The sequence below is a fragment of the Anolis sagrei genome, chromosome 9, assembly GCF_037176765.1.
Source record: "Anolis sagrei isolate rAnoSag1 chromosome 9, rAnoSag1.mat, whole genome shotgun sequence".
NCBI classification, from domain to species: domain Eukaryota; kingdom Metazoa; phylum Chordata; class Lepidosauria; order Squamata; family Dactyloidae; genus Anolis; species Anolis sagrei.
In genome coordinates this window covers 1,403,904-1,419,366 of record NC_090029.1, presented here as the reverse complement: position 1 = coordinate 1,419,366, position 15,463 = coordinate 1,403,904, and the positions used below count along the sequence as shown (strand labels likewise).

Sequence of the window (15,463 nt, the reverse complement as noted above, 5' to 3'; positions counted from 1 at the left end):
AAAGGATCAAGGGTCTGGAGAAGAAGCCCTACGAGGAGCGGCTTAAGGAGCTGGGCATGTTTAACCTGAAGAAGAGAAGGCTGAGAGGAGACATGATGAGGGCCATGTATAAATATGTGAGAGGAAGTCACAGGGAGGAGGAGGGAGCAAGCTTGTTTTCTGCTGCCCTGGAGACTAGGACACGGAACAATGGCTTCAAACTACAAGAACATCCATCTGAACATGAGAAAGAACTTCCTGACTGTGAGAGCCGTTCAGCAGTGGAACTCTCTGCCCCGGAGTGTGGTGGAGGCTCCTTCTTTGGAAGCTTTTGAACAGAGGCTGGATGGCCATCTGTGGGGGGTGCGTTGAATGCAATATTCCTGCTTCTTGGCAGAATGGGGTTGGACTGGATGGACCAGGAGGTCTCTTCCCACTCTAGGATTCTAGGATTCTAATTCCCGAATAACAGAGGGATGTAATCATCAATGCTTCTCTATGCAGACAAGTGGGAGAGGGAAGAATGCACCTTTATATACGTTCGCAGCCAAGTTTCGCTCAACTTTGGCTCTCCTCCTCCAGGTGTTTACAACTGCACAACCTTCGACCTTGATCTCCCGTTCTGAAATGCAAAGCATCTTTCTTTCCTTGATCATTTATCATGACTACTTTCGTGGTTTCCTCCTTCCGGTCCACAAGCACACGAACCATTTCAACTAAAAGGAGGAAACCATGAAAATGAACACAATCTCTAAAAAACTCTAAAATCAGGACCGTAAATAAAGAACAACACACAAAAAATTCCAGACAAGATCAATCAGGGCCCGCTAACACCTCCCAACAAAGGATTCCCCCAGGCAGGAAGCTGCCAGGCTTTGAAGCTCCAAGGCCATTCAATGCTAATCTGGGTGGCCAATTGCAGCATTCCTACTTGCCTCCGACAGACAAGAGTTCTTTCTCCCACCCTGGACATTTAAACCCCACTTGCCTAGTTTCCAACAGACCTCACAACCTCTGAGGATGCCTGCCATACATGTGGGTGAAACGTCAGGAGAAAATGCTTCTGGAACATGGCCAGACAGACCAGAAAACGCACAGCAACCCTAAAAATATCCCTCCAAATACTACTACTACTTCCTGGCATGAAGGAAGATACTACTACTACTTCCTGGCATGAAGGAAGATGCTACTACTACTTCCCGGCATGAAGGAAGATACTACTACTACTTCCCGGCATGAAGGAAGATATTACTACTACTTCCTGGCATGAAGGAAGATACTACTATTTCCTGGCATGAAGGAAGATACTACTACTACTACTTCCCGGCATGACGGAAGATGCTACTACTACTTCCCGGCATGAAGGAAGATACTACTACTTCCCGGCATGAAGGAAGATATTACTACTACTTCCTGGCATGAAGGAAGATACTACTATTTCCTGGCATGAAGGAAGATACTACTACTACTTCCCGGCATGAAAGAAGATACTACTACTACTTCCTAGCATGAAGGAAGATACTACTACTACTTCCTGGCATGAAGGAAGATGCTACTACTACTTCCTGGCATGAAGGAAGATGCTACTACTACTTCCTGGTATGAAGGAAGATGCTACTACTACTTCCTGGCATGAAGGAAGATACTACTACTACTTCCTGGCATGAAGGAAGATACTACTACTACTTCCTGGCATGAAGGAAGATACTACTACTACTTCCTGGCATGAAGGAAAATACTACTACTATTTATTTACGATATTTCTATCCAACCTTTCTTGAACCCGAAGGTGACTCAAAGTGGCCACTACTACTACTAATTATATAATAACTATATAATAAAATAGAAAATAATATATAATTTACAATAATAGTAATAGTAATAAAACTATTAATAGTTTTATGGCTATTAATGTAATATTAATAGTAATAACACTAGGTTCTTGTGGGTTTTTTTGGGCTATAGAGCCATGTTCTAGAGGCATTTCTCCTGACGTTTCGCCTGCATCTATGGCAAGCATCCTCAGAGGTTGAGAAGGTCTGTTGGAAGTAGGAAAAATGGGTTTATATATCTGTGGAATGGCTGGGGTGGGGCAAGGAGCTCTTCCCTGCTGCAGTTAGGTGTGAATGTTTAGCTGATCACCTTCATTAGCATTTGAAGGCCTGCCTGAGTCTGGGAAAATCTGTTGCTGGGAGGTGTTAAACCCACAAGAACCTAGTGATTCCAGCCATGAAAGCCTTCGACAATACAGTAATAACACTACTACTCCTATCATAATATATAGAATAACTAGCTGTCCTCTGCCACACATTGCTGTGGCCTAGTCTGTGTATTTGTATGTATATATGTGGTTCTGTACATGTGTTGTAATGTTTGTTTGTTTGGGGTTTTTTGGCTTTTTAAGTCTCTTTCGCTGTGTTTTCCAGTGTTTTTATGAGTGACCATCACTCGTTGGCTTGAGAGGTGTATTGTGTCCAAATTTGGTGTCAATTGGTCTAATGGTTTTTGAGTTGTGTTAATCCCACAAACGAACATTACAGTTTATATGTTAGTAACATAATAAAATATAATACAAAAATAATAGTAATAAAACTATTATTTATAAAGCTATCACTATTATTATTATTATAGTTTTAAACTGGATTTTAGTGTACAGATAAATGATTTTAATGTTTATGTATGTGTATAGTCTATTTACGTCCTGGTATTGAATCTTTGCCGTTTGTATGTTGTGCTCCGCCCTGAGTCCCCTTCGGGGTGAGAAGGGTGGAATATAAATGCTTTAAATAATTAATAAATAAATACTATTAATATATTAATAACAATAAGACACTCACATGAACACGATATATATAACAATATGGATAGTAATAAAATATAAAATATTATATATGTAAAATAATTGTAGTAAAACTATTACATAGTTTTACTATTAATATTAATATAACATTAATACTACTATTAATATAACACTAACAGTAATGAAAAACACTACTATCCCTATAATAATAACTAATAATTATAACTAATACAATAATAATACAAAAACACTAAATAAATAATAAATAATAAATACTATAAATAAATAAATATTATTAATATATAAATATACAAATAAATACAATTAATTTATATAAATTTACATAAATAAATATTAATATTAATAATACTAATATATTCATTGCAATAAGACACTCCCACTAACACAATCATATGACAATATTAATAGTAATATAATGTATAATATATGTAAAATAATTGTAGTAAAACTATTATACAGTTTTACTATTAATATTAACATAACATTAATACTATTATTAATATACAATTAATTTATATAAATTTACATAAATAAATATTAATAATACTAATATATCCATTGCAATAAGACACTCCCACTAACACAATAATATCACAATATTAATAGTAATATAATGTATAATATATGTAAAATAATTGTAGTAAAACTATTATACAGTTTTACTATTAATATTAACATAACATTAATACTATTATTAATATTAATATAACATTAACAGTAATCAAAAACACTGTCCCTATAATAATAGTAATAAACACTAATACAATATTAATAATAATAAATACTAAATAAATAAATACTATAAATAAATGAATACCATTAATATATTAATAGCAATAAGACACTCCCATTAACACAATAATATGACAATAGTAACGGTAATATAACATAATATATATGTAATATAATTGTAGTAAAACTATTATATACTTTTACTTTTAATGTTAATATAACATTAATACTACTATTAATATTAATATAACATTAACAGTAATCAAAAACACTCCTGTCCCCATAATAATAATAATAATAATAATAATAAAGACTAATACAATAACAATAACAATAAACACTAGTCATACAATAATATATAATAACACAAATACTACTAATAATACAAAATAAATTATATTGAGACTTTATAGACTATTATATAGTTTTACTAATAATGTTAATATAACATTAATACCACTATTAATATTAATATAACATTAACAGTAATCAAAAACACTATTATCCCTATAATAATAATAATAATAATAATAATATTACTACTATTACATAGTTTTACTATTCATTTTAATATAACATTAATACTACTATTAGTATTAATATAACATTAACAGTAACCAAAAACACTCCTGTCCCTATAATAATAATATTAAACACTGATACAATAATAATAATAATAAAAAAAAACACTAATCGTACAATAATATATAATAACACAAATACTACTAATAATACAAAATAAATTATAAAGTGACTTTAATATATTCATAGCAATAAGACACTCCCACTAACACAATAATATGACAATAGTAATAGTAATATAACATAATATATATGTAAAATAATTGTAGTAAAACTATTATATACTTTTACTATTCATTTTAATATAACATTAATAGTACTATTAGTATTAATATAACATTAACAGTAATCAAAAACACTCTTATCCCTATAATAATAATAATAATAATAGTGATAATAAGTAATAAATAATAATAACTAATACAATGATAATAAACACTAAATAAATAAATGAATAAATAATAAATATTATAAATAAATATATACTATTAATGTATATAAATTTATATAAATAAATAATATTAATATTAATAATACTATTAATAGATTCATAGCAATAAGACACTCCCACTAACACAATAATATGACAATATTAATAGTAATATAATATATATGTAAAATAATTGTAGTAAACTATTATATTCATAGCAATAAGACACTCCCACTAATATTAATAGTAGTATTAATGTTATATTAAAATTACTATTAATTTTAATGTGACATTAATACTACTATTAATATTAATATAACATTAACAGTAATCAAAAACACTCCTATCCCTATAATAATAATAATAATAATAATAAAGACTAATACAATAACAATAACAATAAACACTAGTCATACAATAATATATAATAACACAAATACTACTAATAATACAAAATAAATTATATTGAGACTTTATAGACTATTATATAGTTTTACTACTAATGTTAATATAACATTAATACCACTATTAATATTAATATAACATTAACAGTAATCAAAAACACTATTATCCCTATAATAATAATAATAATATTACTACTATTACATAGTTTTACTATTCATTTTAATATAACATTAATACTACTATTAGTATTAATATAACATTGACAGTAACCAAAAACACTCCTATCCCTACAATAATAATAATAATAATATTACTACTATTACATAGTTTTACTATTCATTTTAATATAACATTAATAGTACTATTAGTATTAATATAACATTAACAGTAATCAAAAACTATTATCCCTATAATAATAATAATAATAATACTATTATATAGTTTTACTATTCATTTTAATATAACATTAATAGTACTATTAGTATTAATATAACATTGACAGTAACCAAAAACACTCCTATCCCTATAATAATAATAATAATAATAATAATAATAATATTACTACTATTACATAGTTTTACTATTCATTTTAATATAACATTAATACTACTATTAGTATTAATATAACATTGACAGTAACCAAGAACACTCCTATCCCTATAATAATAATAATAATAATAATATTACTACTATTACATAGTTTTACTATTCATTTTAATATAACATTAATAGTACTATTAGTATTAATATAACATTAACAGTAATAAAAAACACTATTATCCCTATAATAATATTACTACTATTACATAGTTTTACTATTCATTTTAATATAACATTAATAGTACTATTAGTATTAATATAATATTAACAGTAATCAAAAACACTATTATCCCTATAATAATAATAATAATATTACTACTATTACATAGTTTTACTAATCATTTTAATATAACATTAATAGTACTATTAGTATTAATATAACATTAACAGTAACCAAAAACACTATTATCCCTATAATAATAATAATAATAATAATAAACACGGATACAATAATAATACTAATAAACACTAATCATACAATAACATATTATAACACAAATACTACTAATAATACAAAATAAATTATAATGTGACTTTATAGACTATTATATAGTTTTACTACTAATGTTAATATAACATTAATACCACTATTAGTATTAATATAACATTAACAGTAATCAAAAAATATTATCCCTATAATAATAATAATAATAATAATACTATTACATAGTTTTACTATTCATTTTAATATAACATTAATAGTACTATTAGTATTAATATAATATTAACAGTAATCAAAAACACTATTATCCCTATAATAATAATAATAATAATATTACTACTATTACATAGTTTTATTATTCATTTTAATATAACATTAATAGTACTATTAGTATTAATATAACATTAACAGTAATCAAAAACACTATTATCCCTATAATAATAATATTACTACTATTACATAGTTTTACTAATCATTTTAATATAACATTAATAGTACTATTAGTATTAATATAACATTAACAGTAACCAAAAACACTATTATCCCTATAATAATAATAATAATATTACTACTATTACATAGTTTTACTATTCATTTTAATATAACATTAATAGTACTATTAGTATTAATATAATATTAACAGTAATCAAAAACACTATTATCCCTATAATAATAATAATAATAATAATAAACACGGATACAATAATAATACTAATAAACACTAATCATACAATAACATATTATAACACAAATACTACTAATAATACAATATAAATTATAATGTGACTTTATAGGCTATTATATAGTTTTACTACTAATGTTAATATAACATTAATACCACTATTAGTATTAATATAACATTAACAGTAATCAAAAACACTATTATCCCTATAATAATAATAAACACTAATAATACAATAATATATAATAACACAAATAATAGAAAATAAACTATAAAGTGACTTTATGGAATAATACATAAAATACTACTAATATAGTAATAATTAGTAGTATTCTTCCAAGTCCAAATAGAAAGAAAAGAACTAACTCAAGCATGGTTCCAGCTTGGGCCCTCCCTCCCTCCCACTGGGTGTTTTGGACTACAACTCCCACAATTCCTAACAGCCGGTAGGCTGTTAGGAATTGTGGGAGTTGTAGTCCAAAACACCCAGTGGGAGGGAGGGAGGGCCCAAGCTGGAACCATGCTTGAGTTCAGAGTCCAAAGAGAAGCCAAGGCTCACCTCGGCGGCGGCGTTGGCGTTCCCTCCTCCTCCGTCGGCCGGCAGCCCCAGCACCTTCCCCGGCGAGGCGGAGGCATTGGCGCCCGCGCCGGACATCTTTCTCCCGGAGCTCCTTCCTCTTCGGCGTCCCGGAGCGACTGACAGGACGCGCACTCAAGGCGACGCGCGGGGAGGAGCCTCCTCGCTCGCCGCAGCCAATAGCGTCCTCGCTCACGCCCTCCACGCCGCGCGCCATTGGTTCCCCCGCTCCAAACAACGCAAAGGCCCGCCCCTCGCTCCGCCCCCCAACACGACGCCTGATTGGTTCCTCTCGCAGCCACGTTCCCGCCCCCTTTAGGAGGAAAGGAGAAGGAATCGCAATAGGAGCCACGCCCACTCGGTACTTCGCCCCGCCCACTCGGTACTTCAGGGGGCCGCCGGGGCGTGGCCTAGGCTCGAAGGGGTGTGGCCAACTGCTCAATGCGGAAGTCGAAAAGAAACAAACAGCATGGCGGCGTGCTTGGAGCACACGCTCTTAAAGGGCAACACACACACAAATATATCAATGTATGATATATAATTATATTGTAAATATATATTATAAGTATATAATATAGGATTGTATGATATCATAAATAGAATTGTAAATTATGTAAAAATAATTATATTATAAATTATATTATAAAGAATTATATTATAAATAATTATATTATGAATTATATAAAAATAATTATATTATAAATATATAATATAGAATTATATGATCTCATAAATTATATTATAAATGATACAAAAATAATTATATTAAAAATATACATTTTAATTATATTAAATAATATTATAAATAATTATAAATGATATAAAAATAATTATATTAAAAATATACATTATAAATGATATAATGATATTATAAATAATTATATTATAAATGATATAAAAATAATTTTATTATAAATCTTTAATATAGAATTATATGATATCATAAATTGTATTATAAATTATATAAAAATAATTATAATTTATATATAATATATAATTATATTATAATTTACATAAAAATATTATAAATATATATAATAAATATATAATACAGAATTATATAATAAACTATATGAAAATAATTATATTATAAATTATATAAAATAATTATATTATAAATATATAATACAGAATTATTTATCACAAATTATATTAGACATTATATAAAAATAATTAGATAAATTATATAAAAATAATTATAATTTATATAAAAATAATTATATTATAATTATATTATAACTTATATAAAATATTAAATATATAAAATATTTATATATAAAATATATAAATATAATATAATATAAATTATATTATAAATTATATAAAGATAATTATAATTTATATAAAAATAATATTATAAATATATATTATAAATATATAATATAGAATTATATAATAAATTATATTATAAATTATATGAAAACAATTATATTATAAATTATATAAAAATAATTATATTATAAATTATGTAAAAATAATTATTTTATATATATTATAAATATATAATATAGACTTATATATCATAAATTATATTGTAAATTATATAAAAATAATTGTATTATAATTATATTCTAAATATATAATATAGAATTATATATCATAAATTATATTATAAATATATAATATAGTATTATGTAATAAATTATATTATTAATTATATAAAATAATTATATTATAATTTATATAAAATAATATTATAAATATATAAGATTTTTTTTTTGTCGTGTCAGGAGAATCCTGTTGTGAGAGAATTGGCCGTCTGCAAGGACGTTGCCCAGGGGACTTTGCCCGGATGATTTTGATGTTTTTGCCATCCTTGTGGGAGGCTTCTCTCATGTCCCCACATGAGGAGCTGGAGCTGATAGAGGGAGCTCATCCGCCTCTCCCCAGATACGAACCTGCGACCTGTCGGTCTTCAGTCCTGCCGGCACAGGGGTTGAACCCACTGCACCACCGGTGGCTCCAATATATAAGATAGAATTATATAATTATATGAAAATAATTATATTATAAATTATATAAAATAATTATTATATATATATTATAAATATTTAAAATAGAATTAAATGATATCATAAATTATATTATAAATATATAATATAGAATTATGTAATAAATTATATTATAAATCATATAAAAATAATTATATTATAATTTATATAAAATAATTATAATTTATATAAAATAATATAAACATATATTATAAATATATAATATAGAATTATATAAAAATTATATTATATAAAAATAATTAGATTATAAATTACATAAAATAATTATATTATAATTTATATAAATGATATAAATGTATATTATAAATATATAAGATAGTATTATATAATAAATTAATTATAAATTATATAAAAATAATTAGATTATAAATATATAATCTATAAACAAATATATAATACTTCTACAATATATTTCTTGTTGTTGTTCATTCGTTCAGTCGTTTCCGACTCTTCATGACCTCATGGACCAGCCCACGCCAGTGCTCCCTGTCAGCCGTCACCACCCCCGGCTCCTTCAAGGTCAATCCTGTCACTTATATATATGCTGATATATAATTTGCATATTTTTTGTTTATTTGGTCAGTCGCTTCCGCCTCTTTGTGACCTCGTAGACCATCCCAGGGCAGAGCTCCCTGTCGGCTGTGGCCGCCCCCAGCTCCTTCAAGGTCAATCCAGTCACTTATATTACAATATATGCTGATATATAATTTGCATATTTTTCGTTTCTTCGGTCAGTCGCTTCCGCCTCTTGGTGACCTCATGGATCATCCCAGGGCAGAGCTCCCTGTCAGCCATGGCCGCCCCCAGCTCCTTCAAGGTCAATCCAGTCACTTATATTACAATATATGCTGATATATAATTTTCATATTGTATGTTTATTCGTTCAGTCGCTTCTGCCTCTTAGTGCCCTCCAGGACCATCCCAGGACAGAGCTCCCTGTTGGCTGTCATCACCCCCAGCTCCTTCAAGGTCAATCCAGTCCCTTCAAGGACACAATCCATCCATCTTGCCATTGGTTGGCCCCTCTTCATTTTTCCTTCCTTTCCCCCAAGCATCATTCTCTTCTCCAAGCTTTCCTGTCTTCTCAGTATTATCGTCTTCTCTCCAGCTACTATAAAGATAACCACCTGAAGCCTAACCCTGCCAAGACACAAGTGTGTGCTTTCCACCTACGCAACCGTGAAGCCAACAGGAAATTGAAAGTCACCTGGGAAGGTCAAGAGCTTGAACATTGTTTCCATCCTAAATATCTCGGTGTCACCTTAGATCGAACACTAGCATATAGGAAACACTGCTTGAACACCAAGCACAAAGCTTACAGGCAGCCAATGGGGTGCAGACCCAAAATGAGTAAGAACATCAGCCCTGGCCTTGTCTGACTCAACTGCTGAGTATGCCTGCTCTGTTTGGTATAAGTCTGCCTGTTGTGGCTCACTTTGAGCCTGAGTTTTCTGAGCCAGACTTTCCTCAGGACGAGGAGGATGATGGGTTACAGATTTCTGAACATGTCTGTTATTGAGGCAGACAGTGTTGATTCTGAAGAAGAGACGGCATTTCTGTTTCCCAGAGAAAGGAATGTTGTTTTAGATAAAGATAGTGAAACTTCCCAGCTGCAGATGGAAGAGTCGTCTCCATCTGGGAGTTCAGTGCCTCTCAGTTCCCAGGGTGACCAATCCCAGGATAATGAGTTATCCGGCCTTGAAGATGGTGGAGATTTGATTAGGGAGGACCGTTTGCAATTGTTGGCAAGCCGAAGTTCGCGGCTTGCCAACAAACAGGAGGTTTGAGGTCAACGTAATGCTTTCATGCTAGGGAAACATATTTAACAATCTGATTGAAGTCTATCCTTTGTCAGTGCAATGTTGCTTACACCCTGTTAACTTCTCTGAAATTACCTCGGCTTTTGGGGAAAACTTTTGGCTCTTTGGGACTTTGGTTTTAATTTTAATTTTTGGAGACCTTGTCATGCTGCCATGGATTCTTGTTTAACCAATGCTAAAGGATTATTGTGATGTCTCGGCCTATTATTATTTCCTTGTTGCCTGTTGGACTGTTCCATTTTGCCAAGTTTAGAGTAGGAGTTTAGGATTCGCCTAGAGGCCGAGCTCAGTTGGTTCAGCCCATTCTGACTCAGAGCTTGGTAGAAAGACTTTTTATTCCATTCCTTTTGGTCATAGTTTATAGATAGTTGCCAGAAAGTGTCTGGTCTGGCCTAGCAATTTGAACAGGCCATCCTTATCACATATTTGCCATATGTTTGCCATAGAATAGTTATATTTGCCATAGTTCATAGATAATATATGTTTCATCGATAGATAGTTTATATTTGCATTATAGATAGTTCAGATATACATGCTCCATAGATTATAGACTATAGTAAATGTTATATAGAATAGATAGTACATGCCATAGAGTACTTACCTCGTAGAAATTATAGTTGTTTTTTACCTCAGAGTTATACCATCATAATCAATCTACACCTTTGTACATTGTTGTAATTCATCTTGTTTGTTTAGTAAACTCAATTTGGTTAATTTAGTCTTGTCTTATACTTCATGTTATTTGCCTTTGGATCTTGGAACTTTGCCTTTGCATTCAGGGTCCTGTTCAACATCTTTATTAATGACTTCGATGAAGGGTTAGAAGGCAGGATCACCAAGTTTGCAGACGACACCAAATTGGGAGGGAGAGCCAAGACTCCAGAGGACAGGAGCAGGATTCAAAGGGATCTCGACAGATTAGAGAGATGATGGGCCAAAACTAACAAAATGAAGTTCAACAGGGACAAATGCAAGAGACTCCACTTAGGCAGGAAAAACAAAATGCAAAGAGACAGAATGGGGGACAATGAGGTCTGGCTCGAGAGCAGGACGTGGGGGAAAGATCTTTGAGTCCTCGTGGGGAGGAAGGGGAACATGAGCCAGGAATGGGATGCGGCGGCAAAAAAAGCCAATGGGGTTTGGGCCTGCATCAAGAGGAGCCTAATATATATTATATTATATAATATGCATACACTATAATACATGCGATGATGTGGCATCTGTATCAGCATTAGATAATATGATGTGATAGATCTAGACACTAGATTCCCTAGATCTAGTGTCTAGATCTAGAGAAGTAATGCTGCCCCTCTATTCTGCTTTGGTTAGACCACACCTGGAATATTGTGTCCAATTCTGGGCACCACAATTCAAGAGAGATATTGACAAGCTGGAATGTGTCCAGAGGAGGGCGACTAAAATGATCCAGGGTCTGGAGAACAAGCCCTATGAGGAACGGCTTAAGTAGCTGGGCATGTTTAGCCTGAAGAAGAGAAGGCTGAGAGAAGATATGATAGCCATGTATAAATATGTGAGAGGAAGCCACAGGGAGGAGGAGGGAGCAAGCTTCCTTTCTGCTTCCCTGGAGACTAGGACGCAATGGAACAATGGCTTCAAACTACAAGAGAGGAGATTCCATCTGAACATGAGAAAGAACTCCCTCACTGTGAGAGCCGTTCACCAGTGGAAATCTCTGCCTCAGCGTGTGGTGGAGGCTCCTTCTTTGGAAGCTTTGAAACAGAGGCTGGATGGTCATCTGTCAGGGGTGATTTCAATGCAATATTCCTGCTTCTTGGCAGGATAGGATTGGACTGGATGGCCCATGAGGTCTATTCCAACTCTTTGATTCTGTGATTTTATGACTCTGTTTTGGCTATTGAACTTTTGTAACTTTACTTCTATGTTTTTGATTGTTTAACAATGGTGTTCATATATATTCAAAATGGATTCAGTTATGTTCAATTGTATGCTGGAATTGTTGTTGCTAGAGGCAGAGAGAGTAAAGACCTTGATAGAAGTTAGATATCAAATTTTCCTGCCTGGGAAGAAAAAGGGAGGATCCAGTCAGAGAGAAATGAGATAAGCAGATGTTCTGGAAACTGTTGTGTGCTGTGCTTTGTAGTGTTCATGATGTAGACCTGCCTTGAGATGTGCTAAGTAAACGTTATTTTTTAAACTAAAAAACTGCAGTACGTCCTATTTTGCGTCTGTGTGATCGGGTAACCTCAATTCCGCTGTGCATAGACCCCAGGGTCTCACTCTGACATGTCTGTATATGTTGTTATGTCAAAAATTGGCATGGAATGTTTGCCATATATGTGTACACTGTAATCCGCCCTGAGTCCCCTGCGGGGTGAGGAGAAGGGCCGAATAGAAAAGCTGCAAATAAATAAGTAAATAAATAAATAATGTGCATGTGTTGTTATGCACATGCAAATATAATATGAAACATAATGTATATTTATACTAATAACTAGCTGTACCCGGCCACGCGTTGCTGTGGCGTAGTCTGATGTTATGGAAAATTAAGTAATGACAAAGTAGTGGTATTTAAGAACGGTTATTTACTAATACTTGTGGATAAACAACATTTTTGGTTGTTCCTGTTTTAGTGTTGATGTAGGAGGGGGAAGGGGTGGGTGGAGTTAGAAGGGGCGGGGCTTAGAGGCGGGGCTTGGTGGCGTTTGGTGGAGGAGGGCGAGTTGGGATGCTTTAGACAGGGGGGAAGGGGTGGGCGGAGTTAGAAGGGGCAGGGCTTTGTTGGAGGGGCGTGGGCGGCGGAGGAGGGGAGGAGGGAAGGATGGCGTATGGGCGGGTAGGGGCGGGGCGGTGGTGGGTGGGGGCATGGCTTTGTCGGAGGGGGCGTGGGCGGCGGAGGAGGAGGAGGGGAGGAGGAGGGAAGGATGGCGTATGGGCAGGTAGGGGTGGGGCGGCGTTGGGTGGGGGCGTGGCTTTGTCGGAGGGGGCGTGGTCGGCGGAGGAGGAGAGGAGGAGGAGGGAAGGATGGCGTATGGGCGGGTAGGGGCGGCGCGGCGGTGGGTGGGGGCGTGGCTTTGTCGGAGGGGGCGTGGTCGGCGGAGGAGGAGAGGAGGAGGAGGGAAGGATGGCGTATGGGCGGGTAGGGGCGGCGCGGCGGTGGGTGGGGGCGTGGCTTTGTCGGAGGGGGCGTGGTCAGCGGAGGAGGAGGGGAGGAGGAGGGAAGGATGGCGTATGGGCGGGTAGGGGCGGCGCGGCGGTGGGTGGGGGCGTGGCTTTGTCGGAGGGGGCGTGGTCGGAGGAGGAGGAGGGGAGGAGGAGGGAAGGATGGCGTATGGGCGGGTAGGGGCGGCGCGGCAGTGGGTGGGGGCGTGGCTTTGTCGGAGGGGGCGTGGTCGGCGGAGGAGGAGGAGGGAAGGATGGCGCAGAGGGGGCGTAGTCCGGCCATGTGTGTGCGCCGGGCGGCTCGTGCCGGGACGCCTCTGCGCATGCTCTATTTCTTTTTGTGATGGTGAGTTTGTTGTAATGTTTGTTTGTGTTGTGATGAGTGTTGTGCATACCTTGTGGTTTGAGGTATGCGTCGGCCAAGTTTGGTGTTTCTTCGTACAGGGGTTTTCGCGCTTTGTGGCGCCTTACGACGCCCTTTTCCATTTTATAGATATAGATGGTTTTACCCCCACCTTCTGAGCGTATGCAAGCGTGGTTCCTTCACCTCGCTTCCCCCCCCCCCCCCCAAATGCCCCTTCCCTTAATAAACTGCTTCTCAGGCCCGGCTTAATATAAAATGTTTTTTTTATTGTTTCTGAAAACATTAAAAAAAAGTTTGCGCACTTTCAATAAAAAAAAACCCAACTGAAATGCTACTGCAATACCCCACGACGGTCATTTCAGCAGTACAACAGACAACAAAACACGGGGGAAGTCGGACTGTGCATCGAGGGGAGGGGGGTGGGTGGGAGGGGTTTCTTTTTCAAGGGGCGGTCCTCCTTTCCTCAGAGTAGTAGTACAAGACTTCATCGGAACATCAGGTGCATCATCATCATCATCATCATCACACGGGAAACGGTTTCCTTCCTTTGTTTTTGTTTTGTGTACAGTTCAAAAGTCAGTGCTTCTTGCAAAGGTTTGCAAATTTGTGGATTCTCTTGAAAAGCAAAAGCTTGGTTTTCTTTTTCTCTCTCCCAACGCCAGAGCGAGAGGAAACGGATCCGAGAAAAGGAACGCATCGAACGAGGAACAAAGCAGGCGTCGTAAACATTGGTTTGGTTTGTTTGTAAAAAGATGCAACGAACCCAGTGCTTCGGCTCTCCTTTCCTGGTCCAACCCGCACGGAACCAGGACCGGAAACAAAGGAGAAAGGAAGAAGGAAAGGGAGGAGGAAGAGGAAGGGGAGCCTATTTAGCAC

The 15,463-nt window shown here is 34.2% G+C and overlaps 1 protein-coding gene across 1 annotated transcript in view; it reads right to left on the bottom strand.

Moving 5' to 3' along the window:
• Window positions 1-7,381, bottom strand: part of NEDD4 (NEDD4 E3 ubiquitin protein ligase) — an 81,264-nt gene extending 73,883 nt beyond the window's left edge. Inside the window, exon 1 of the mRNA XM_067471205.1 lies at window positions 7,233-7,381. Within this exon, the coding sequence (XP_067327306.1) occupies window positions 7,233-7,328 (96 nt within the window). The 5' untranslated portion in view covers window positions 7,329-7,381. The remainder of the gene's footprint in view (window positions 1-7,232) is intronic.
• Window positions 7,382-15,463: the final 8,082 nt, after the last annotated feature.